At 43.1% G+C, this 22,538-nt stretch overlaps 4 protein-coding genes across 7 annotated transcripts; 2 read left to right on the top strand and 2 right to left on the bottom strand.

Moving 5' to 3' along the window:
- Positions 1–7: 7 nt before the first annotated feature.
- LOC132796366 (uncharacterized) lies at positions 8–12,846 on the bottom strand. The gene is made up of 2 exons (XM_060807519.1): positions 12,729–12,846; positions 8–3,448 (listed from the first exon to the last, which is right to left on the bottom strand). The coding sequence occupies exon 2, from the start codon at positions 3,427–3,429 to the stop codon at positions 382–384; it is 3,048 nt and encodes a 1,015-aa protein (XP_060663502.1). The 5' UTR covers positions 3,430–3,448; positions 12,729–12,846; the 3' UTR covers positions 8–381.
- On the bottom strand, positions 4,651–12,163 carry LOC132796365 (WD repeat-containing protein 7). Its single transcript, XM_060807518.1, has 2 exons — positions 11,469–12,163; positions 4,651–10,299 (listed from the first exon to the last, which is right to left on the bottom strand). The coding sequence occupies exon 2, from the start codon at positions 10,198–10,200 to the stop codon at positions 5,614–5,616; it is 4,587 nt and encodes a 1,528-aa protein (XP_060663501.1). The 5' UTR covers positions 10,201–10,299; positions 11,469–12,163; the 3' UTR covers positions 4,651–5,613.
- A 651-nt stretch (positions 12,847–13,497) lies between the features above and the next one.
- On the top strand, positions 13,498–14,794 carry LOC132795452 (NADH dehydrogenase (ubiquinone) complex I, assembly factor 6 homolog). Its single transcript, XM_060806157.1, has 4 exons — positions 13,498–13,722; positions 13,780–13,894; positions 13,953–14,578; positions 14,639–14,794. Exons 1-4 carry the CDS (start codon positions 13,529–13,531, stop codon positions 14,718–14,720), a joined length of 1,017 nt encoding a protein of 338 aa, XP_060662140.1. The 5' UTR covers positions 13,498–13,528; the 3' UTR covers positions 14,721–14,794.
- A 327-nt stretch (positions 14,795–15,121) lies between these two features.
- Positions 15,122–21,072, top strand: LOC132795195 (poly(A) RNA polymerase gld-2 homolog B). Of its 4 annotated transcripts, none has more exons than XM_060805761.1 (9): positions 15,122–15,396; positions 15,504–17,139; positions 17,553–19,063; positions 19,118–19,559; positions 19,616–19,826; positions 19,920–20,063; positions 20,127–20,436; positions 20,502–20,617; positions 20,683–21,072. In XM_060805761.1, exons 2-9 carry the CDS (start codon positions 16,006–16,008, stop codon positions 21,027–21,029), a joined length of 4,215 nt encoding a protein of 1,404 aa, XP_060661744.1. In that variant the 5' UTR covers positions 15,122–15,396; positions 15,504–16,005; the 3' UTR covers positions 21,030–21,072. The 4 variants fall into 4 exon arrangements, with proteins under 4 accessions (XP_060661744.1, XP_060661746.1, XP_060661745.1 ...); XM_060805763.1 differs by having other exon boundaries at positions 17,550–19,063; positions 19,631–19,826; XM_060805762.1 differs by having other exon boundaries at positions 17,550–19,063; positions 19,628–19,826.
- The last annotated feature ends 1,466 nt before the right edge of the window (positions 21,073–22,538 follow it).

The raw sequence follows: 22,538 nt of genomic DNA, 5'->3' as shown, positions 1-22,538 counted from the left end.
ATTTGCCGTTAAAATTTAAAATGTGAACTACATAAAAACTAATATTTAAAAAAAATTAGGAGAATGATAAACACGCATTACAAATCGGATAAATTATACAAAAAAAAAATCGTATTTCCAAGTTTATAATTCTTAGGCGGATTATAATTGTAGCGCTCCTCAATCAATATACAGTTTGTATACCATCAGTTGCAACCAATGGGAGAAACATTTAAAAAATGATAATATATATAATTTATATGTATACATAATTTTTTGTAAAAGGTGTAAAGTGTGAAAACGTAACATTTGGTATTTTTTTGTTACGACTTAACTGAAAGTACCCAACTAATCAATATAACGATGCACTTGCTACTCGCAGCTCTCTCAACTCGTTACTCGCTACTTTTCATACAAGAATTCTTGTTGCGAGTCCGAATCATCTAACTCGGCGACCAATTTCAGTTCGCTGATTTCCTGCTGCTTGTCATCATCCTTCTCGTCGTGCGCTTGACTCTCATCGTCGGACTCCTTCATTGACTCGATTGTGATTTGTGAATCCTCGGCACAGGGATCGGTATTTGTTTCATCCACTTTTGATTCGGGCGTTGCAGCATCATTTGCTGGCTTCTCAGCCGCATCCGTATCATCGGCATCAGCATCGCCATCTGCATCACGATTAGCTTCCGCATCTGCGTCAGTATCAACTTGAGCTTCGTTGTCGTCGGCATCTGTTCGTTTTTTCTTCTCAGCCGGTGCCAGTTCATCATCATCCTCATGCTCGCTGTCCACTTCCATGGGTTCCACATCCGATTCGACAATGTCTTGTTTTGATTTATCTTTCTTGTTCTTTGCCTGCGCCTCCTCCCCCTCCTCTTCCGCTGGTTTCTGATCATCTGCTGTTGTATCGTCGTTATTCTCCTCGTCATTATCGTCATGCTTCGCCTTTTTGTCGGTCTCGGTGCTTTTAGCATTGCCGCCCGTCTCGCCGGCCGTATCGGTTGCCTCCGATTTGGGTGACTTTGGTGATTTGGCCGATGCCTGGCTAAAGCTACGTTCCTCGATGTTCCGATTAATGTCGAGGGCAATGTACTCGAGGCGCGATTGTACACTCTTCTGGAACACCTTGCTGTTGGCGCTGCACACCAGATTGCTGCGCACCTCCTCCATGCAGCCCTCGAGCACCTTGTTCACCTCGGCTGCCTCCCAATCGCTGTCCAAATTCTGTGTGACAATCAGCAGCGTTGTTAGATTCTTCAGTAGCGTCACCATGCGCTCGCTCTTCACCACACCCTTGTTCATCTCATCGACCGTCTGGCTGGCCTTGGCGCGACACTCTTCGCGCAGCAATGTCGGTGATATCATGGCCTGAATGTTGGGATTGCGGGTCAGGCTGCTGGACAGCTCCTGCACCTTGGTCAGCTCATACATTAAATTGCCGTTGATGTACTCAATGCGCAATATGTTGGAGGCATAACGACGCTGGAAATCATCACGCAATTGTCGGCGATTGCGATCGCCTGTCTCCCCTGTGACCAGATCACCCATGGCCAGTTCCGCCTTGGCGTTCATCTCACTCAGGCGATGAATGCGCGCCTCCTTGAGCGCAATATAGTTCTGCAGCAGCACCAGATGCTCCAGCAATTTCATGGAATAGCCATGATGACGTGCCAGCTGCTGACGCATTGGACTATCACTGATGGCGTCTTGTCCCAGCAATGGATCACTCTTGTTCAACTTCATGCTGAGCGCATTGCGTGCGGCGGCATTATTGTTGACCAGATGTTTCTGTGGTGCCGTTAAACTGTTGCTGCTGATGTTGTTGTTGTTGCTGCCACTGTTGAGATTGCCAGCGGTTGCGGCAGCGAGCGGATTACGTTTGCCCTGATAGCTGCTGGCCAGATTTGTGGTGAAGCCCAAATTGGTGGTGAAGCCCATGTTATTCGTCTGATAGATGCTCATCAAATTGGGACGAAAATCTTTGGTGAAACTGTGCAGCGGCAACATCTCGTGGAAATTCTCCGAGACAATCTCGTAATCGGGTATCGATTGGGTGCCCAAGCCCATGCGTTCAAACGTCACACGATACATGGCATTCAACGAATCGTAGGCGGCAACTGTGCCCGCAAAGATGCCGTCCTGCGGCGTACGCAAACGTGCCGTCACCTTGGTGCCCAATGGCAGCGGCATCGGTATCTTGTCGGGCATATCGGCCAATAGCACCGAATCCTTTAGTTCGCCCGGTTTGCGTGACTGTAGCGTACGCATCAGCTGCCGCTTGCGCTCCAGCTCCCGACGCTCCTCGTTGAAGAATGCCGCCGAACAGCGACGTGGCCGTCCCATCCGGCGCCTAATGTTCACCCACTCGTGACGATTGAGCCGGCGTGTGCCCAGCCTTGGCGTTAGCTCGTTCACATGATTCATAAAGTCGTATTTGCAATCGAACAGCGGCTTATCAATGTATGAATAGAACCACTCGGCAATCGCCCATTTGTGCGCCTTCGGCAGCTTCAACAGATTACGCAAGCGTATGCCAATCGATTGACCCAAACGCTTATTGGCCGATGCCTGTGCCTCAGCTTTTTTGGCTGCATCCTCGGCCGCTGCCATGGCCGCAGCGGCAGCCGCAATCTTTGCACCGCCGCCCGCACCACGTCCACGCATTCCCCCGGCCAGCTGCTGTTGCTGCTGCTGTTGTTGCTGCTGCTGCTTGAGGCCCGACGAGGTGCTTGGCAGTGCCAGCGATTTGCCCGGGGTTTTACGCTGCTTCAGCGACATCTCATCGTTGCTGGCCGCCGAATTTGAGGTGGAAGCACCGCTGCCATTGTCATTGGAGCGCATGTAACGCGAGACGACACCTTTGCGCTTCTTGAGCACCTTCGACGGTGTAGTCTGCAGCTTGCCGGGACTATCGCCGGCACCGCGTGCAGGCAACTTTTTGGGCGCCAGACTGACGCGCAACGGCTTGTCATCGTTGATGATGTTCTCGTCGTAGAACAGCGGATTGCGCTTGCGTATGCGAGCGGGCATGCCGCGTGCATTGAGCGTCAGGATCGGTGCCTTTTGGCATTTGGGCTTGGGTGGCGGGGCGCTGCCCACACGCTGTAGTCCCAGCGTTGCCAGACTGAACGCAGGCGGCGGCTCATCGGGATCGTCCTCCTGATCGCTGGCCTCATTACTGTCGGCTTCCTCGACCTCGTCGTCATCGATATCATCCTGTTCCATTGCATCATTTTCATCAGCTTCCATATCCTGTTCCACATCATCAGCAGCACTGGCATTATTAACATGCTTAACATATTTGCGATTGTGGCTGCTGCTCGTGCTGCTGGTGGGCACCATTACTTCATCGTCATCGTCGTTGGACACTGTTGGCGCTTTGCGTACGGCGGCCACAGACTTTCGGGGTCGCCCCCTGTTGCCGGTGGGTTTAGTTTCCGTTTCGGGCATCTTTGCCAACGAGCAATTGCTGCAAAATGTTTGAGATCAATTAAAAAGGTATTCTTTAAATTTTATCGCCTAGCAAAATGATTTAAACACTGATAGCTGCGACGAAGAATGGGCTTAATATATTTTCAAACTATGCCTTAAAGTCTTGAATCTTGGCAAATAAAAAAAGTTGGCAATTTGATGATTTCTCTAGTAAATGATTTAAATGTATTCATATAAATATGAATTTATATGTGTATGAGTTTAAAAATTATAATATGTATTTCCCAAATTGTTAAATAAAACAACAACTCTGTTGGCTCATGTTTGGTTGACTTTATTTGTTGTATGTATATATATTGTATATATATATATAATTTAATATATATTTTTCATTCTCATATATATATTTTTTTTGTTGTGTGTAATACTTTGATTGAAGGATCTCGAATACACATACATATGTACACACATATGCATATTAATATATTCGTAATTGAAATTAAGCACAAATACAATTTATTCACTTGTTATATACCGTGTTAATAGGTGGATGCATGTGTGTATCTGTGTGTGTGTGTGTATTAATTAGTTTAACTCCGCGCATAATTTAATACCTATACATACATACATATATAAATACAGGTAGGTGTGTAGGTGTATGTGTGTGTGTAATAATGTTTGCTAAACTTTGTAATTTGTTTTTAAGTAGTTGACGTTTTGTAATACGTTTTTAGTTAATGTTTAACTTTAGTTTGTAAACTTGCAAATTAACAAGAGAAAAAAAAAACATACGATTATAATAATATTAGTTTTCCTATCTGTATGCATTACGATGAAAACTGAGGAAAACTATGGAAATAATAAAATATATGTAGCTGACATAGTTATGTTTGATGTTCTATCGTTTCTCGATTTTCAGTTTTCGGTTTTCGTTTACTCGCTTAACTTTGCGCAATACATTTTATATTTGTTTTGTTTAACTTTTCGTTTTAGTAGTTGTAGATAGATAACAATACATTAGGCATAACAAATATCAATATCAATAATAATAGTAATAATAATAATCATAATAATGTAATAGTAATAGTTACAGTAGTAATAATAATAATAGCATAAGTAGTAATAACAGCATTAATTCTTTGTTTTTATTTTCCCTTTCTCTCCTCATCACTCTATCGCTTTCTCTTCTCTATCGCATTCGTTATTTCGTCTCGTTTCAATTCCATTTCGTATAAACAAATGTATTTCAAGTCGATTTATCGATTTATATTTATTTTTTTTTTCTTTAGTTTTTTTTTTGTTTAACTTTTTAAATAGTTTATAGTTTGCAAATAACAACAAAACAAAAAGCGTTCATTTACTACGGGACTTTTCCTCATCATCTATCCATCCGTATAGCAGCTAAATCTTAGGCTACAGAATATAAAATACACATCATATATATAGAGTAAATGTAAACAAACAGCGACATTCCGAATTCCCTAAACGCAGTAATAGTCACCAACATTTAAAAACACACACAAAAAAAAAGTGTTGAACATTTAAAAACAGAAAACGGAAATAGTTAAAAACATAGCTCCAAGGTTAGTATTATTGTGATTAAGGGAGATTTGGAGTTCCATCTCGTTAGAAGTATAGTAAGTATATATATATATATATATATGGTAAAGTAATTGCGTAGAGTGAATTCGGAACAAATGGCGCTGTTCTAAGTGATAGAAACAAGAACATTTTAAAATCGCACAAATACATTTAAAATACGTACACAAATACAAATAGATAGTTTATACATAATAAATAACAGAAGCTTCTTATTTTCATTACTATTTTTTTGCTTTTCTTTTCTTTATTTTGGTTTTTTTTTTAAATTTTTTTTTCGGTTTTTTTTTGTTTTGTTTTTTTTTTTTGTGGTTTGTTTGTATATGTTTATCGGCTACCGCTCAGATGCTAATTTTTCGATTCTCAAATTAATATTTGTTTTCTCATGTTTCATTGAATTATTGTTTTAGTTGATGGTTGCTCTACTTAGCTGGTCGCTCGCTTTTGAAGTCCGCGTTGTTGATTGCCTAAATAGTATGCAGCTCAGCTGCTCAGTTTATGTGGCCTAACGACGTTGACTCCACTCCGGAATACGCACTGACTTCTGATCTAATCGATGATCAACAATCGATCGCAATATCTTCGATCATCTATTGCACACATTTAGACATTGAAACGCGTCTCAGAGCCATCGGCCAGCATTAGCGTAACGGTGCGATTGTTGATCCAAACGAGTTTTGCCAAACGCATCGGATTCAGACGCGACACATCTGGTATGGGGGCGGTGGAATAGCCTTTGGTGCAGCGCGTCTGCGATTGTCCCAGACCAAACATGCCCGTCGATGTCTGCCAGAAGGACAAACGATTCTCGGCACATGAATACGACACCAGATATTTGCCATCCGGTGAGAAGGCCAACGAGGTGATCGGATGCGTATGCGCCGGTATCATCTGGCATTTGTTCTGTCGCAACTCATAGATGGCCAAATTGCCGCTGTTTGCACCAACGGCGATGCGACGCGTCTGCGCACAATGCGAGATTTGATTGAACTTGCAGATGGCCGGACAGAGTTCAGCAAGGCCGCGACTCTTCAGCTCATTGCTATCCACACAGTGCAGCGCAATGTCCATGACCTCCACCAGGAGTCCTGCAATCTCCGATTGCATCTTATCGATCAGCATCTCGACACACTGCAGTATTTCGCTCTTCGCCTTGTACAGCACCGATTGCGTCAGCGGTGTGTTAATCGACTGTGCATTCTGTTGCATCGTATTGTACCGTGCCACCTCTCGCGCCATCGTCGTGATGAACGCAGCCGGTCGAGCGGTGGCAATCAAGCGCAACGCATGACGTGCGGTGCGACAAGCGTCCGCTTGCGGTGTCAGCGGCAACTTGTAGTTGAGATTGGGCACCGCTTTGCCCTCGCACGAGATCTCCAGCAGACCCAGCAACACCTTCGACACATCCAGATACGGTTCCCAGACGGTAAAGCCACGACCCAGCAGATCGATGGCGGCACGTCGCAACGGCGTGTATTGCGGCAGCTTGGGTGACGGCGGTGCATAAAGCAGATGGGCCAGGGCCATCGATGTGAGGCGTGCCAGATTGTTGGCAATGCCGAAACCTTCCACCACCGATGACTTGCGACGTTCGGTTTGGGCAGCGCTCATGCTGATGCTGCCGCGATGATTGGGCGACTCCTGTGAAATGTCCTGACCGAATTCGGCACCAATTACGCCCAACAATATGACCGCTGTCGTCTGCTTGCGCTTCAGCTCCGACAAACTGGACGGTTTGCGTATTATCTCCTCCTCTTCCTCCTCATAGTCCTCGTCCTGTTGATCGGCTCCATTACCGCCAGCGCCATTGCCTGCAACACCGCCGCCGCCACCACCACCCATGGACTGTCCACCCGAGAGTGCGTTGTTGCCATTGCCCAGCGAGTTGGCAGCACCGCTACCAGCGCTGCCACCACCGCCCGACTGGCTGTTGATCAAAGCGGCCACCTGTTGGGCGCCAACAATGGGCTCCGTGTGCGTGTAAAGCGGCAGATACTGAGCCCAGCTCTCCACGAGCTGTTTGCGTCCCTTCTTGCCCATGCGCGTCAGCTCGCCCAGCAGTATTTGCTGCGCCGCCTCGCGTATCTCGATGCAATGATGCTGCCAACGTTTGACCATCATCTCAACCTGCGGACGCTTGAATTTCTTTGGCTCCAACGCTTCGATTTTATCGGGCAACAGGAAGCAGTGATGCGTCGACAGCAGACTCCAGCCCTGCTTAATCTGTGACGTGTGATGGGCCAACAGCTCTTCACGTTCCTCCTCATTGCTCAGCGTGGAGTCGGCACGTTGGGCCAGACGTTGCAGTTTCTTGTGCTTCTCGCTATCGGGCAGAAAAGAGGCAGCGCTCATGGACATCAGTGTGTTGGACATGGCCACCAAGGCCAGTATGTGATTGGAGGTGAGTGTGGTGCTCAGCTCCCAATGCAGACGGGATGTAAAGATTGCAGTCAAATGCTCCAAGCGACGCAACTCCTCGGGCAGCGGTCGCTTCTTGGAGCTGGTGGGCAACTGCAGACCCGGCGGTATGGCATAGTTATTCTGCCACGTGGGCAACAACAGCGACATGTATCCAGCCTTGGATAACACACCATACGATATAGGCACAATCGGACGCAACAGACCCAATTGTGACTCACACACCTTGTCCAGATGTGGATCTAGGCCCCAGGAGTGCAGCAGCGAGAGCAACAATTGCGCTACCTCCATGACGTGTGTCACCTCCATTTTGGAGGCGATTTTACTCTTTAGATCCTGTTGCTGTTCATCGTGCATTTCCACCGCCTTCTGCAGACTCTCAACCTTGGCCTGCACCTTTTTCTCCACAATTTCCGTTTTCTCCTTGAACTTTTGCACCAGCCCATGCTTGTCCTTTTCCTTTAGTATCTTCTCCACATCGACTGCCTTGTTCTTGACCTTGTTGAAGAAGTCACCAATCTTTTTGCTCGCATCAATGTGCATTGACTTGCCATCCTTAGGATTGTTGAGATGCACACCCAATGCCTCCAGCGTTGCCGGCGTCATCTGTGCATATTCCTCGCTGTGCAGTTCAAAGATCAAACCCTCAATGTCAAAGAAGAGTATGTGACTCTCGGCATCCTTGGGATTGGTGCGCAGTCCCTGAATGACCAAGGGATTGCTGCGATGCTTCATAAGGAAATCAAAGTTGCCCTGATTGTGTCCCTGCAGCTGCTGCAACTGATGAATGCCCCGTTGAGTTGCATGCCTGATGGCATTCATGTTGCGCGATTTCAAGCCACGGAAGAAATGCACTGCCGGATTCGCCATGCCCATTTCGCTCGCCGAATTGGCGGCACCAGCGCCGCCGCCTCCAGATCCCGAGCCACCGCCGTCTTCCAACGCTTGCTCATCGCAGGCGGACAACACTTCCTCGGCCAGCATCCCGTGGAGCACACGATCCAAGTGACCCGTTTCCATTTGCCACACATAAACGCTGCCATCGGAGCAGCCAACGATAAGGAAATCATCGAGTGGCCGCCACTTGATGGTCACCACTGGAAATAGATGACGACTAGCCAACGTCACGCACTTGCGCTCCTGCAAGCTAACGAGCGTCACCGAATGATCCGAGGCCACCGAACAGATGCACTTGAGTATCCGGGGACTGCAGCTCTCGGGCGGTACGAGCAGCTGTGTAATTTCGCCGGCATGTACACAGAAGCGATGCAACAAGCTGCCGCTGTACAAATCCCACAAGCAGACGGCGAAATCAATGCCGCCGGACAGTAGATGGGATTTCTCGTAACGTGGATGCACCATCGATGGACAGAGCAGGCAATTGACGCGTCCACGATGGCCGTAAAGTATCTGATGCGATGGCCAATCACTGAAATTCTGCTTAATACCCACGAGCAGCTGCATCATGACCGTCTGCGTTGCCGGCACAATGACAATGCTGCCATCCTCGCGTCCAATAACCAAACGACTCTGCTGTGGCAAATAAATGCTGGACGTCAGCTTCACTGGAGATTCGGTGATGCGTGACAATTGATCGAGTATGCCAACGGGTGGTGGATCCATAATGGACCATGCCTCCACCAGCGAGGTGCAGACATGTGGCTTCTGTATGCGCGGCGGCATCTGTTTGGCCTGCAGTATGCTAATGTTATCCAACGGCACCTCCGGCACATTCCACACCGAGATATAGCCCTCGGAATCGCCACGCAGCAGGAAATGCGTTTGATTGCCATTAAGCAGTTTCATGGCCGGTGGACACGACAACACCTTGTCGCCAGCATGCTGCAGAACATAGTACAAATAGGGAGCATCGCGCACCACACTCTTCGAATGGAACTCCTTGTTGTCCGGTATGCAATTCGCTGGCAATTTATACAGATATCCCTTGCCCTCGTCGGTCCACAGCATGACACGATCTGAGGTGATGAAATCACCGCCTTGCCAGCGTTCGCGTGCCGGTGCAATTACCGAGCACAATACCGTGAAGTCACCGGCATCGTAAATTTGCCAATATTTAGTGCAAACGAGGAGCACAGTACGTTGATTTTGGGCACAACAGTTCATGGTGATGGCATTGAGGCAACGTATCTCCTTTGATTCATTCTCATAGATTGGCTCCGCATGTTTGTTCTCATTGCCCGTCAACGTCCAGACCTTGACGGTGCCTGTCGTTGTGATGGCCAGCACAACATCGTCTTTGCGTCGCATCGGACGCAGCACATGTATGGCCGATATCCAATCGGGTTTCACTTTCGAGCTGAGCACATAAATCACCTCGAGACTGAATGGATCCATGACCATAATCTCGGCGTAGTAGCCAATGCAAAAGAGACGCACATCCTCGCTGTTGGCCGTGTGATAGCTTTGGATCTGTGTGTGCACTTGCGGCAGCTTAACAGCCTCGGTGCATTTGCCATCGATCAGATCCCAGGTGCACATCTCACCGTTTTCTGATGAGCTGACCAGAAAATTGTTCTCTGGCAGCAGTGAGGCACGTACCAGGCACAATACGGGCGCCGAGTGTCCCACTAAGAGGCAGCGCGGCGACATCTTTAATGTGCTTGGCTCCACCTGCCACAGGCAGATTTGTCCATCGTAGCAGCCGGTTACGAGTGTGCATTGATCGTCCGATAGAAACACGCTTGAGATGCAGTGCGTCGGCGCTGTGGGTCCCCACAGCACCACTGGCACCACCAGATTCGTGCTGACCATGGTGCTGGTGTTGCTGTTGCTGCTACTCCTCCTCCTCCGCCTCCTCTCCTCTAGTTATTTGTCTTGATAATTATCGTTGTATCACGACGTGGTTGAGCTCTGTAAGAATTTATTAGTAAACATTGTGGGCCACACAAACGTAACATTGGCGAATCGACACTCGAAGTCATGCTGTACGAGTATGTGTGTGTGTGTGTGCGAGTGGGTAAACAGACTACAGTGAATACTCTTCATCGAAAACGATACGAAACCTTATAACTAAGCAAGTTTTCACTGCATTATGAATAGATGAAGTCAAGAGTATTACGCAAAACTACAAACTAAATCAACTCTGTGACTAAAACTGATATCTGATCATCTGGAAGCGAATTAAAGCTGATAATAAAAATAATCGTTCACGTAATATAATAATTTCGCTGCTAATCACTTGCGACAGTAAAATGTTTACGAATGCCAAACAAAAGACGCAGACGATTAGTCACGTTCACAACATCAAAAGTTGGCACAAAGGACAAAGGCTGTCTTTGGCAACGATAGTTTACTGTACTGTAGAGTGAGAGAGCGACAGAGACTGGCAAAGTCAGGCGTATTGAATATCAAAAGATAAACACACACACAACTGGAATTGTGTGTTATACAATTGAGGTGCTGGAGACAACAACCTTGAGAGTAAAAAGTGTGACCCGCCCCCTGAGGATGGCGTATACTACTAAACTTAACTACGTTGAGAGAAGACGGACGTTATGCCAGTTGATTACCAGAACTACTTGTATTATAGACAAACAATAACACTAATGTGTACATAGTAAATTGTTTTTTAAAGTAAGTGTTGCAAGTGTGCCAATTACGAATGCCGGATAAACAGACGTATGAAGCACAAATGGACAGACAGACAGACCAATGGTGTGGGGGAAGGCACGCGCATGTGTGGACGACAATTAGCTGCAGCTCTCAACAATTCTCAACTTAGACAATATGGCAAACACGCAGCACACAAAGAGAAGGCATCAATTAATAAAAAATAATATGCTAAATTAATAGGCTGACGACGCGTGCGTATGCATGCATTTTTTTCTTTTTTTTGGCTTGAAAACTCAAATAGGGCTACAATAATAGTGGGAGGGGGAGGTTGGCTATAACTGCTGTCCAATTGTGGGGGTGCACACATACACACGCTCTCACACTCAAAACACACACATACACGCACACTCGACGAATGTAGAGCCGCCAATAAATAATAATTGTAGATAACTTAGCATTTAGCTAACATTTTTCTGCTGCTACTGTTGTTGTTGTTCCTGCTGCTGTTCGTGTTTTGCGTGTATTGGTGGCGCGTGATTGTTCCTCCTCCACCCGTTGTTGCTCCTCTATCGTGTGACAAATTCCAATTGGAATTAGTTGGGATTGCTTGCTATTGATCCTGATCCGTACGCTGCTGCATTGTCAGTGTTGTAAATTAGTGTTGGTTACGGCAGCGCAGCAGTTATGGAATGTCGCCGTCGTTGTAGTTGTCGCCTCACGATTCTAATTTGAATATACGATGTGTGTTTTTCTTTCCTCTCTCTCGCTCGCTCTCGCGAACCGTGTGTTGTGCTGTCGCTATCCGTTCAATTACAACACACACACACACATTGGCAGCACATTTACGTTGCTGCTGTTATTGTTGTTGTTCGGGTTTTTTTTTGTTATTGCTATCGCGCTGTTAGCGATTTTTTCATATGTATTTTATACTATTTTTTTTTTGTTTTTTAGCTCATTGGCATTTTGCAGATAATTATTACAACACTTTGCGTACAACTATTAATTGTACTTTTGGTAATTCAAATATATACACACTTTTCACTTTAACAAGTAATTCGATTTTTACTTTGTATAATCTATTTGTTTTTCTAATTTTTTTTTATTATTTTTAGTGCACACGAAAATCTGCTGAGCAGAGAAAAAAGCATTGAAGATATCGACCGTGGCGTAAAGTTTGTCGATTAATTCGTTAGAGTTGTCGCGTCATCGAATAAAAAACCGATATACTCGTGCAAATTGCGATGGGGTGTCAACTCTGCCACAGCAATTTTGATATTTTGCTTAAATTTTTGCGTTTTAATACGTTTTTCATATTATCAGATCCAAATACATGCACACAAATACGTTTAATGTTTCATAGATGCTAGCTCCAAATTTGGAGTATTAATGTCGCCACCACAGGCGGTTCAGATACGTGCTTAGAGTGTATTGTTGTTACCGATTGCCCAACGGACAACGCAACTCAACAATTTGCATGCGCCTGTACAAGAATGCTTATGATTGTAATCATATTACACTTATATGAGTTATATTATAATGTATTGGGATATTCCTGCGATCTGCTAATATAACGCGATTGAGACACATTTCAAAATGTGCACACACATATGTAAATAAATAAACACACGCTTGTCAACATGAAGCGAGCTAACGCTATTGCTTTCGTGTCTGTACCAGTGTTTTAATCACAAATGACATGCTTATGGTAAACAGTATCGTGTACTCACCGTTTTAAAGATAATTTAGTGTTTGTTTTGAACTTTTGTTGCACTTTCTTTTGAAATTTAAGATGAAACGCTCTGAAACACACTCTTTTGAATGGCGGCTAGAAAAGAAAACCAGTGATGAGTGTTGTGTCGTAGAGTTGCTTAGAGTGCGATGATCGATTTATCGAACTGCGATTTCAACTGTAAATATGAATTTCAATGTTTATCAAATTTTTCGTTAAAAGAGAATGTTTCTTTTATCTAAACGAAATAATATACTGTAATTATAATTGTGAATATTATAAACAATACGTAATTTTTAAGTAAAACAAGCACAAATAGCTAAAGCGCAAAACACCCACTTGGCGCACGTTCGCATCATTTTTATTGGAACAATAATTTTAAGCTAAGAGCACCTTACACAATTATTTATGATTCAGTTTAATATTTTGTAAACAATTTATATGCTATATTTTAAGTTATAAAGAATAATCATTTTCTGGTAGCCATTCGAGGTCATCATTCACATACTGTTAATGACGATCGACCTTATTTGTTGCTGGTAACACTGTACGTTATGAGCAGCGCTGTTAAGTGCGGAGCAACTATATATATTTTTTTTTTAACCAAGGAATTACTGCGCTAAAGAAACGTCATTTTGAAATCGTCTTAAATCATTTAATAGTATAAATAATTAATGCTTTTGGCTAGTAAAATATCGATGTTTGTCATTTAAAATCGATGTTTACAATAGTAGAGGAATGCATAGATTAATCGATAGTGTCATCGATGTTTCTGTCCCACTACAAACAAAAAACCAAATGCGGCGGCTGTTACTAAACAACAATGGACAATTCTGTGTGTCCCAACTTGTTACGCGACATGTCAGTAGCAATAATGGTGCAGGCTCCTCCGCCATTTCTCAAACACAAAAGCAGCAGTCACAGTCGAATACAACGACGGCCAGCAGTAAAGAAGATAAATATGGTGCCAAATACTGCATGAACCTTGTGCAGTAAGTAAAGCATTCAAATGACAATGACTTAAATTTAATAATTGCTAAACAATGCAGAAAATACGATTATGAGAACTATCTGAGTACGCTTCTCCTACCCAAAGAGTTACGACCGGCAGCCTTTGCGTTGCGCGCCTTTAATGTGGAAGTCTCGCGCTCCGTTGGCGCCCAGGTGAGTTCATGGAGAAGTTTGATGGAGAGTCAAATAATGAATATTTTGATGTTGACAGATTAGTGAACCACAAATAGCTAAGATGCGTCTGAAGTTTTGGTACGACTCCATTGACAAGTGCTTCGAACCAGAGGCCAGTAAATCCTATGTCAAGGATCAGCCTGTGCTGCGAGAACTTAGACGCACTGTGGGCGCTCGCAAACTAAATAAGATCTATCTGCGGCGTCTGGTCACTGCACGCGAACGTCCAGCGAATCAGGCATTTGAAACACTGCGTGAACTGGAGGATTATGCCGATCAAACGTGCGCATCCATGCTGCATCTGCTCGTGGAGTTGAGCGGCATCAAAGATCTGCAGGTGGATCATGCCGCCTCGCATTTGGGCAAGGCCCAAGGCATTGCCATTTTGTTGCGCGCTATACCACATGCTGGACGCCAACAGGCGGTTTGTGTGCCGCTCGAAGTGCTGGTCAAGCATGGTGTAAGTCAGGAGCGCATCTTGCGCAGCGATCGCAACGACAAGGGCGTCGAGGAATGCATCTTTGAGGTGGCGAGTCTTGCAAACACTCATTTAAAATTGACGCGTCAATTGTTACCAGAAGTGCCGCGTGTGGTGCGCAAGATCTTTCTGCCTGCAGTTGCCATCGATGGTTACTTGGAGCGATTGCGACGTTCACACTTCCTGTGAGTTACATCAAGAACTCACTAATTCAATGAAATCACAATAATCATTTCCATTTCTAGTTTGGCGCACCCCAGTTGCATGAAACGAGACACCTTGTTGCCTGCACGCCTCTTCTGGAAGACACTGTTTAACAAATACTAAGGCTTAAATAATATTGTAGTGTACGAGCTTGTTAAATTTGTTAATTATTAAAAGCAATTGCATAACATTCAAAATGTTGTTTCAATTGGTATCAAAGGATAAAAGGCTATAACTGTAACTGTAATAACGGGGATATTTGAGAGCGTCAATAAAATATTGTTAGCTGAATTCATTTCTTGCCATTAATTATTATTTTCACAAAAATCGACATATATATTAAAAACATTTTTATTTATTAATTAATTTTTTTCCTTGAAAATTTATTAAATATTTTGTTTGTGTTATGACATCGACAATTTAAATTAAATTGAAAACAGTTGACATATTGCCGCAGTGGGACCATTTAGGTTGTATTTTATACTTTTTGATATACAAATTACAAAATACCAAAAATGTTGGCGTAGTTTGAAATTAGGCTGCGGTCACGCTGCTTCTATTTGCTTAAAAAAAAGCGCGGTGTCTTCTTTTTAGTTTTTAGTACAACAAAAATAAGTAAACTATATTGGAATGTGCCACAAGTTTTAAATAAATGTTTCTTAATTAATATTAATGTGCCCCTTGTGTGTTATATTTGCAAAACGGAGACGTGCGCCAGCGCACCTCGAATTAAAAGCACCGTTTTAAAGTGAACTGAGCTCCCCAAGCATTACAAATGCATTCCAATTAGAATTTTATGGTGAGTGTGCTGTTTAATAAAATATACAAAATGCCATTGAGATATGTTTAATATTTATAGTTGTTATTGAAATCAAAATTCATATAAATATGCGCCATTTTTTTCAGTACACGCAATTTGCATTAATAAACTGCATTTCTGCTTTACACGATCATACTCGAAAATAACGGAATTTGGGCGTCTTCCTTTTCGCTCACACTGCACGAAATAAAACTACAGTTACTTGTTTACAGTGGTGGCCCAAATTATGCCAGTCCAGTTAGAACATAGTAAAGGCAAGAGAAAAAACATTAACTAATAAGAATAAACTGAAAATTGCACAAAATCAATGAAATAATAATAAAGTCACAAAGCTGTGCATAAAAATCAAAAATATTAAACAAAAAAAAAAATATAAAAACAACAAAATTGCAAAAACAAAATAAAAACATAAAATATTAAAAAAAATACATAAATAAATACAAATTTACACATGTACGTTTTACAAATAATTTAGTCTTAATTATAAAAAAAAAATCGCTTTGAGTCATTTCTTTTGTATGCATAAAACTCAAAGCGTCGCGCCGTCAAAAAAGAAAAGTATAGAATTTTGAATTCTCTCCTTGGGCTATGTACACGACCAGGGCTGAAATGAAAATCTTTGCCACGAGTGTTGTTGTAGGCAGCGCGGCAGACGGCGTGGCTGCAACGCCAACGACGACAACAACAACAACAGCCCAGCAGCAGCACCAACAACAACAACAGCAGCAGCAACAACAACAACGCGATTATCGTTGTGGTGCTCAAGTGAAGTTTAATAAATACAACAACAATAACAAAACTGCTAATATTTTGCGACAAGCGAAATATAACAACAACAACAGCAGTAACAACAACAACAATAGCAGCGGCGATAATAAAAATGTCAAGCGTCAGCAACAGCAACAACATTTACACTACAACAATAACAATGTCCATAATTTTACGCGCAAGAAATATTATGGCAACAACAACAACAACAATAATAATAATAACAATAATGGCTATAACTGCAATCAACAACAGCAGCAACAGTCGCCGTATTACCAGCAACAACATCAACACGCGGCATCAGCAGCAACACCAAAGCTTTCTAATAGCAATAATAGCAACAACAACAATAATAGCACGATCAAAAATCAAAATATTACTGACGAGAACAATTGCAAGCAGAGCAATGACAGTAATAACAACAACAATATCAATAAAAATAACAACAACCACAACCACAACAGTAATAGCAAGAGCAACAGCAGCGATAGCAACAACAACAATTGCAACACAAAGCAGCAGCTGAAACAGTTGAACAACAACAGCAACAACGTTAAGAAACACAACTCGCTGTCATCCACCAGCGAATCCTGCGCCTCTTCATCCTCATATTACCACAGCTGTTCCGAGTCATCGTCGACATTGCAAACGTCAGCAACTAGCAGCAACAATAGTTGCAACGGCAGCAGCAGCAACATCAACAGCAGCAATCATCATGAGGAGGACCAGCGACAGCAGCAACAACAATTGCAGAGCACGCCGCCAACATTGGAAACGACAACAGCAGCAACAGCAAAGCAAACACCACCAAGCACAATCGGTGGACAGTCGGACAGCAGTAGCAGCAACAACAACAACAACAACAGCAACAGCAAAACTCAAAGGACACGACAGCAACCGTTGTGTTTCTGGAAGACGAGCTACCCACAGCAGCCCACATTGCAGCAGAAAGAAGTGAGCAAAGCTTTTACCGCTTCCCTTAATACCGTTTATTTGATCTCTTTACTTAAAAGTATTGACTTTAACTGCACATTACAATAATTTCCATTTAAACGCATAATATTTGTCAACTCTACAATATTGTTGCTCGATCCTTGTGACTATCATTCGTATAAATGTAAAAGAAACTTATCAATTTGGTTATTTTTCTGTCCCTCTTTTATATAATTAGTTTTTTTTTAGTATAGTTTTTTTTACGACTGCTCCTCTATGATTTCCAATCTATTCGTTTAAAGAGACTCCTTATATAAATAGAGCTCAGTTTTAGAGATCAGTTTTAAGCAACATATAGATATGATTCTTATTTTATATACACCTTCGAGGTGCGCGGATAACATTCATCTAAATATTTTGGTTTGTTACAGCAGCAGTTGGAGGCGGCGCTGGCCACACAAAAAGAAACTGAGCTGGCAATTGCAGCAGCAGCCGCCGCCGCGGCAGCAACAGCGGCAGCAGCAACACCACACACAACCGAACAGCAGCCGCATTACTATCAGTATTATTATTCGCAACCGAAACAATTGACGATTGCATCGTTTCTGCAAAAGGAATTGTTGCCTGAAGCGGACAAGGCAACCAAGCAACAGCAACAGCAGCAATCACAACAGCAACAGCAGCAGCAGCAGTCACAACAACAGCATCATCAACAGCAACAGCAGCAGCAGCAATCAGGCGGTTATCAGCCACGTTACCGAAGCAATGCCAATTACAATTACAACAATGGCTATCAGCAACAGTCGCATGGACATCATGCTGCCCACGGGCAGCAGCAACAGCAACAGCAGCAGCAACATCATAATAATCACAGGCACAACACGCATTTTAGGTACAACAAAAAAGTGCATTACGGTAGCAACAACAACAACAACAGCAGCAATAACAACAACAATAACAACCATAGCAACAACGCTGCTGCAACAGGAGCTACAGGACAAAAGTCCTTTGAGATTTGGCCATCGAACAGTTACAATGCTTCGCATCGACGTATGCAACATGGCAATGTTGCTGGCGGCAGTGGGAACAATGGCTATGCTGTTGCTGGTAAAAATGAATATTATCAGCAGTTGCAACAGCATCCGCATTCATATCACTTGGTGCATGGCAAAGAGCATCAGAACTTTCACAATCTCACCTATGTGAATATGGATGTGCCGCCGCCACCAATCATAACAACAGCAGCAGCAACGACAGCAACAGTAGCAGCGACAACACCAATGGTTGCTGGGATGACAAAGTTGCCATCGCTGTTGGCTGTTTCGCCAACGCCATCGTCATCGACAACAGTAACAACCACAAGTGAAGGAGCAACAGTAGCAACAGTTACCGGCAACAACATATTTCTACAGCCGGTGCCAACAATGCAGCTGCTTGGTCCTGGCATGTTGTCGCCGGTGGCGCTCTCGCCTGATGCTGTTGCCACGACGCCATCGAATATGATTAGTTGTGCTCAACTCGATGAGGCAATTACCGCAGCAGCGGCCAACAATACGAGCAACATTAGCAACAACAGCGGCAGTTGCGACAGCAGCAACAAGAGCTTGGAGCTGCCAACTCTGATGCCAATACCAAGTCCCGGCTATGCTGCGTTGCCATTTATGCTGCAGCCGCAACAGCAACAACAGCAGCAACAACAGCAACTGTTGTTTCAGAACAACAAACAGCAGCAGCAACAGCAGCCACAGCAATTGTTTGTTGGCTTTGGCGATGGATACAGCAATCCCACCGCTTGGGGTCACGCCAATTCGACGTGCTATTCCACAGCACAATATGGACCCAATCCCAACAACAATCGCATGCCAATGCATCGTGCTGTATCGCCCGCCTTGTCCAACTGCTCGATGGCCAGCGATGTTCAGTCCCAATGGAGCAATCGCAGTCAGTAAGTTGTGCTCTCTGTGCATTTGATTACCACTGTATTTGAATTCCATTGCAGTTTAACGCCAACGGAACAGATGTTGTCCGTTTCGCCAACGCCAACAGTGGCTGCACCTGGGCAGCAATTGTCGCCACATCAACTGGCGAGTTCGCCGCTGATGGGAAACATGAATGGTTTGCATGCCATGATGCCATTTAGCCTGCCACAGCCGCCAGCCCACAATTTGCAAGCGTATCCGCATTATTGTGGACCCAATTGTGGCTGCAATGGCAACGCATCTTGGACGCCAGCATGGTATGAGCTGATATTGCCACCGGATCGCTATTTGGATCATGCACGCAACGTTGAGTTGAGCGTGCAACCGGAGCAATTGTTGCGCCACTGCAAATACGATAATTTGTCGCTGGACATTTGGAAACGATTTCGGGGCGCTCAACAGACGCATGCCAAGTTCAAACTAAAGATGCGATTGTGGCGTTATCTCTTTATCTGGATAAACGTAAGTATAATTCGGGAATGTTTTTCCGGTGAATCAACGGAGTTTTACGCTAGTAGATTTGCTTTCAGCAGCCAATGTTTTCACGTTTTCGCATTTGTCTGGTGGGCTCAACCATTACGGGATTTGGAACCGACTCGTCGGACATCGATATGTGCCTGTTGCCGGAACAGCCAACGCATCAGCATCAGCAACATCATTATCACAACGAACTGCGTGCCGAAGCTCTGATGACTTTGAATCTTTTTCACTCGGTGCTAAAAGAAATGGGCAAGTTCAAAAAAAGGCTGTTTTATATATTTGTCAATTAATACTAAGTCAAGTTTGTACTATTATTAATCTATTTTTCTTTACTTTTTACAGAAGCCTTTCATGACTTTAATCTGATTGAGGCGCGTGTGCCAATTTTGCGCTTTAAGGATCGCACCAATGGCATTGAGGTTGATCTCAACTACAACAATTGCGTGGGCATCAAGAACACTTATTTGCTGCAATTGTACGCGCAGCGTATGTACTAACAACAATATTCTGGGATTCCCCTAAAACTAAATGTTTATTATCTTTCCTCAGTTGATTGGCGAACACGGCCACTGGTTGTAATCGTGAAGTTGTGGGCGCAATATCACGACATAAACGATGCCAAGCGCATGACTGTGTCGAGCTATTCGCTGGTGTTGATGGTGTTGCATTATTTGCAGTTCGGTTGCGTGCCGCATGTGTTGCCCTGCTTGCAGACTCTCTATCCGGAGAAGTTCAATTTGGGGCAACAAGATTGCCTGGATCTCGATCTCATTGAGCCCATTGAGCCGTATCAAACACACAACACGCAAACGTTAGGCGAACATCTACTTGGCTTCTTCAAGTACTACAGCAATTTCGAGTAAGAGGGCAGCATAGACAATGCTCCAACTTCTTATAATAATGCATTACGCCGTATAATTGCAGCTTTCGCAACAATGCAATTTCGATACGCACTGGCGGCATTTTGCCGGTGACAACATGTCGACTGGCAAAGAGTCCCAAGAACGACATACATCAATGGAAGGAGCTGAACATCGAAGGTAAATGATGTCAGCAGCCGAATTTCCCAACGCCTGAAGTATCAATATCCTATGTTCATTCGCAGAGCCCTTTGATCTGTCAAATACGGCACGCTCTGTATACGATTTCGCTACATTTGAGCGCGTGAAAGCAACATTTGTGCATTCGGCACGTCGCTTGGAGCACACTCTTGATTTGGCCTCCATTTTCACACCGATTCATCATCAAACTCAACGTATGGCCATGCATCAGCCTGCGTTGCATCTGCATTCGCAGTCGCATCCAACAACGTATGCTCAGCATCCGCATCAGCATTTGTTGCACACACGCAACGCAGCATCGACGACTGCTGCAACTGCGGCTGCTTCTACTGCTGCCAAAATGATTCCGGCTGGTGGATCATTGTCAACACCAGCCACAAATCTTGTCTAAGAGACAGATTAACACCTAAAAAAAAAACATGCATATGTCTGTCTACACATGCAGTCATATTATACTCACAACAGGTTAGTTTTCTAGTCCATAAATATTACGGTGAATATATACATACTATATGTACACTAGTTGAGGCAACATAATCATTTTAGAAACATTATTTTAAAGCTATGATATTTTTCCGACTTTTTTGGTCTTCAATTTTACAAATTGGAATTGCAATAACTGTGATATATAGGAAAATTTTGACTAAACTTATACATACCACATGCTTTGTTACATTGAAAAGTATTTTTATCAGTATATATTACACAAGATAACGAGTACTTGAAGCAACCATACGACACGTCAAGTTCTATAAAGATTATACATTTTATATAATATACATTTATATTTACCAACCAAATAATATGCATCTCTTCCAGCCCACCCAAAAAACATATTGCAAGATGCATGTGCGATGGCACAACAAAAACATATACACAGAAAATAATGTAAAATAATAAAACATACAGATTGTACAACACTTGAAATGTTTTAAAGTTTAAAGTATATATTTTGTAAATTCAAATTCAATTGATCATCGGCATCTAAGAATGATCAATCGATTATAAATATTTGTTCATTGAATTTGAATGATTTCTTAAGTATGATTCATTGATTTCTTTTGTCTATGTGCATTATTTAAATTATGATAAAAGTCGTAGCCCCCCTTCAATGTAATTGTAAAGTTTAATCGCTTCGCGTCAATTTATTGTAAGCATGTCAGATAAGAAAAGGGTGTGAATTTGTTTTATTTTCTTTCCCCCATTTTCGACTTTGACATGCAACGTTTTCAAACACAAAATCTAAAAAACAAACAAAAAAAAAAAACACCTCAAATATAAGAAAATGGGAATCCTTCATGAAATATAAAGTATGTTAATCGAATGAGCTGCAAGAGATATGGAAAGCAATCGAGTACGATAGATGGTATCCAAAATTCATCAAATCATCAAAACCATTGCCGAGTAATTCATAAATGCAACTTTCGTTTTGTAGTTTTTTCATCTGTTTGCAAATTAAATGAAATTCTTTATTCAGAACTCTCTTTTAAAACTTGTTTCGGGGACTGGGGCATAAACTGGATGGGATTGGGGATATGGGAAGGTGTAGTGTAAATCACAATATTTACGTATGTTGAAAAAATATATATACCATTTCTTGTCAATTATTGTTTTCTTGTATAATTGTTTATTGTTTGTGTTTTTGTTTAAGTGTAGTAAACAAATAATTTTTAACTGTGTGAGGATCACAACATTTTCCAATGTTTTGCAAAGATACAATTTGCACTCAATTATTCTCTATTCGTCGAAAATGTTAAACAATCAAATAAATTTTGTTGAAATTCAATATGTACTTTTTTTTTTTGGTCGTCTTACTTTTTATTGGACGATATCTTTTTAATTGTTTACTTTTTGATAATAATTCTTGTTTTTGTTTTTTTTTCTGTTTTCATTTTAAGTA

The sequence above is a fragment of the Drosophila nasuta genome, chromosome X, assembly GCF_023558535.2.
Source record: "Drosophila nasuta strain 15112-1781.00 chromosome X, ASM2355853v1, whole genome shotgun sequence".
Lineage (NCBI taxonomy): Eukaryota > Metazoa > Arthropoda > Insecta > Diptera > Drosophilidae > Drosophila > Drosophila nasuta.
The sequence above is the reverse complement of the archived record's forward strand: the minus strand, read 5'-3'. Positions and strand labels throughout refer to the sequence as shown.

Coding starts and splice junctions, on each gene's coding strand:
- LOC132796366 (XM_060807519.1), bottom strand. CDS start 3,429: ATGCCCGAAACGGAAACTAAACCCACCGGCAACAGGGGGCGACCCCGA.
- LOC132796365 (XM_060807518.1), bottom strand. CDS start 10,200: ATGGTCAGCACGAATCTGGTGGTGCCAGTGGTGCTGTGGGGACCCACA.
- LOC132795452 (XM_060806157.1), top strand. CDS start 13,529: ATGCGGCGGCTGTTACTAAACAACAATGGACAATTCTGTGTGTCCCAA. Junction 13,895..13,952: donor CGCGCTCCGTTGGCGCCCAG/GTGAGTTCATGG, acceptor TGATGTTGACAG/ATTAGTGAACCACAAATAGC. Junction 14,579..14,638: donor TTGCGACGTTCACACTTCCT/GTGAGTTACATC, acceptor TTCCATTTCTAG/TTTGGCGCACCCCAGTTGCA.
- LOC132795195 (XM_060805760.1), top strand. CDS start 16,006: ATGTACACGACCAGGGCTGAAATGAAAATCTTTGCCACGAGTGTTGTT. Junction 19,560..19,615: donor ATCTCTTTATCTGGATAAAC/GTAAGTATAATT, acceptor TTACGCTAGTAG/ATTTGCTTTCAGCAGCCAAT. Junction 20,618..20,682: donor GAAGGAGCTGAACATCGAAG/GTAAATGATGTC, acceptor GTTCATTCGCAG/AGCCCTTTGATCTGTCAAAT.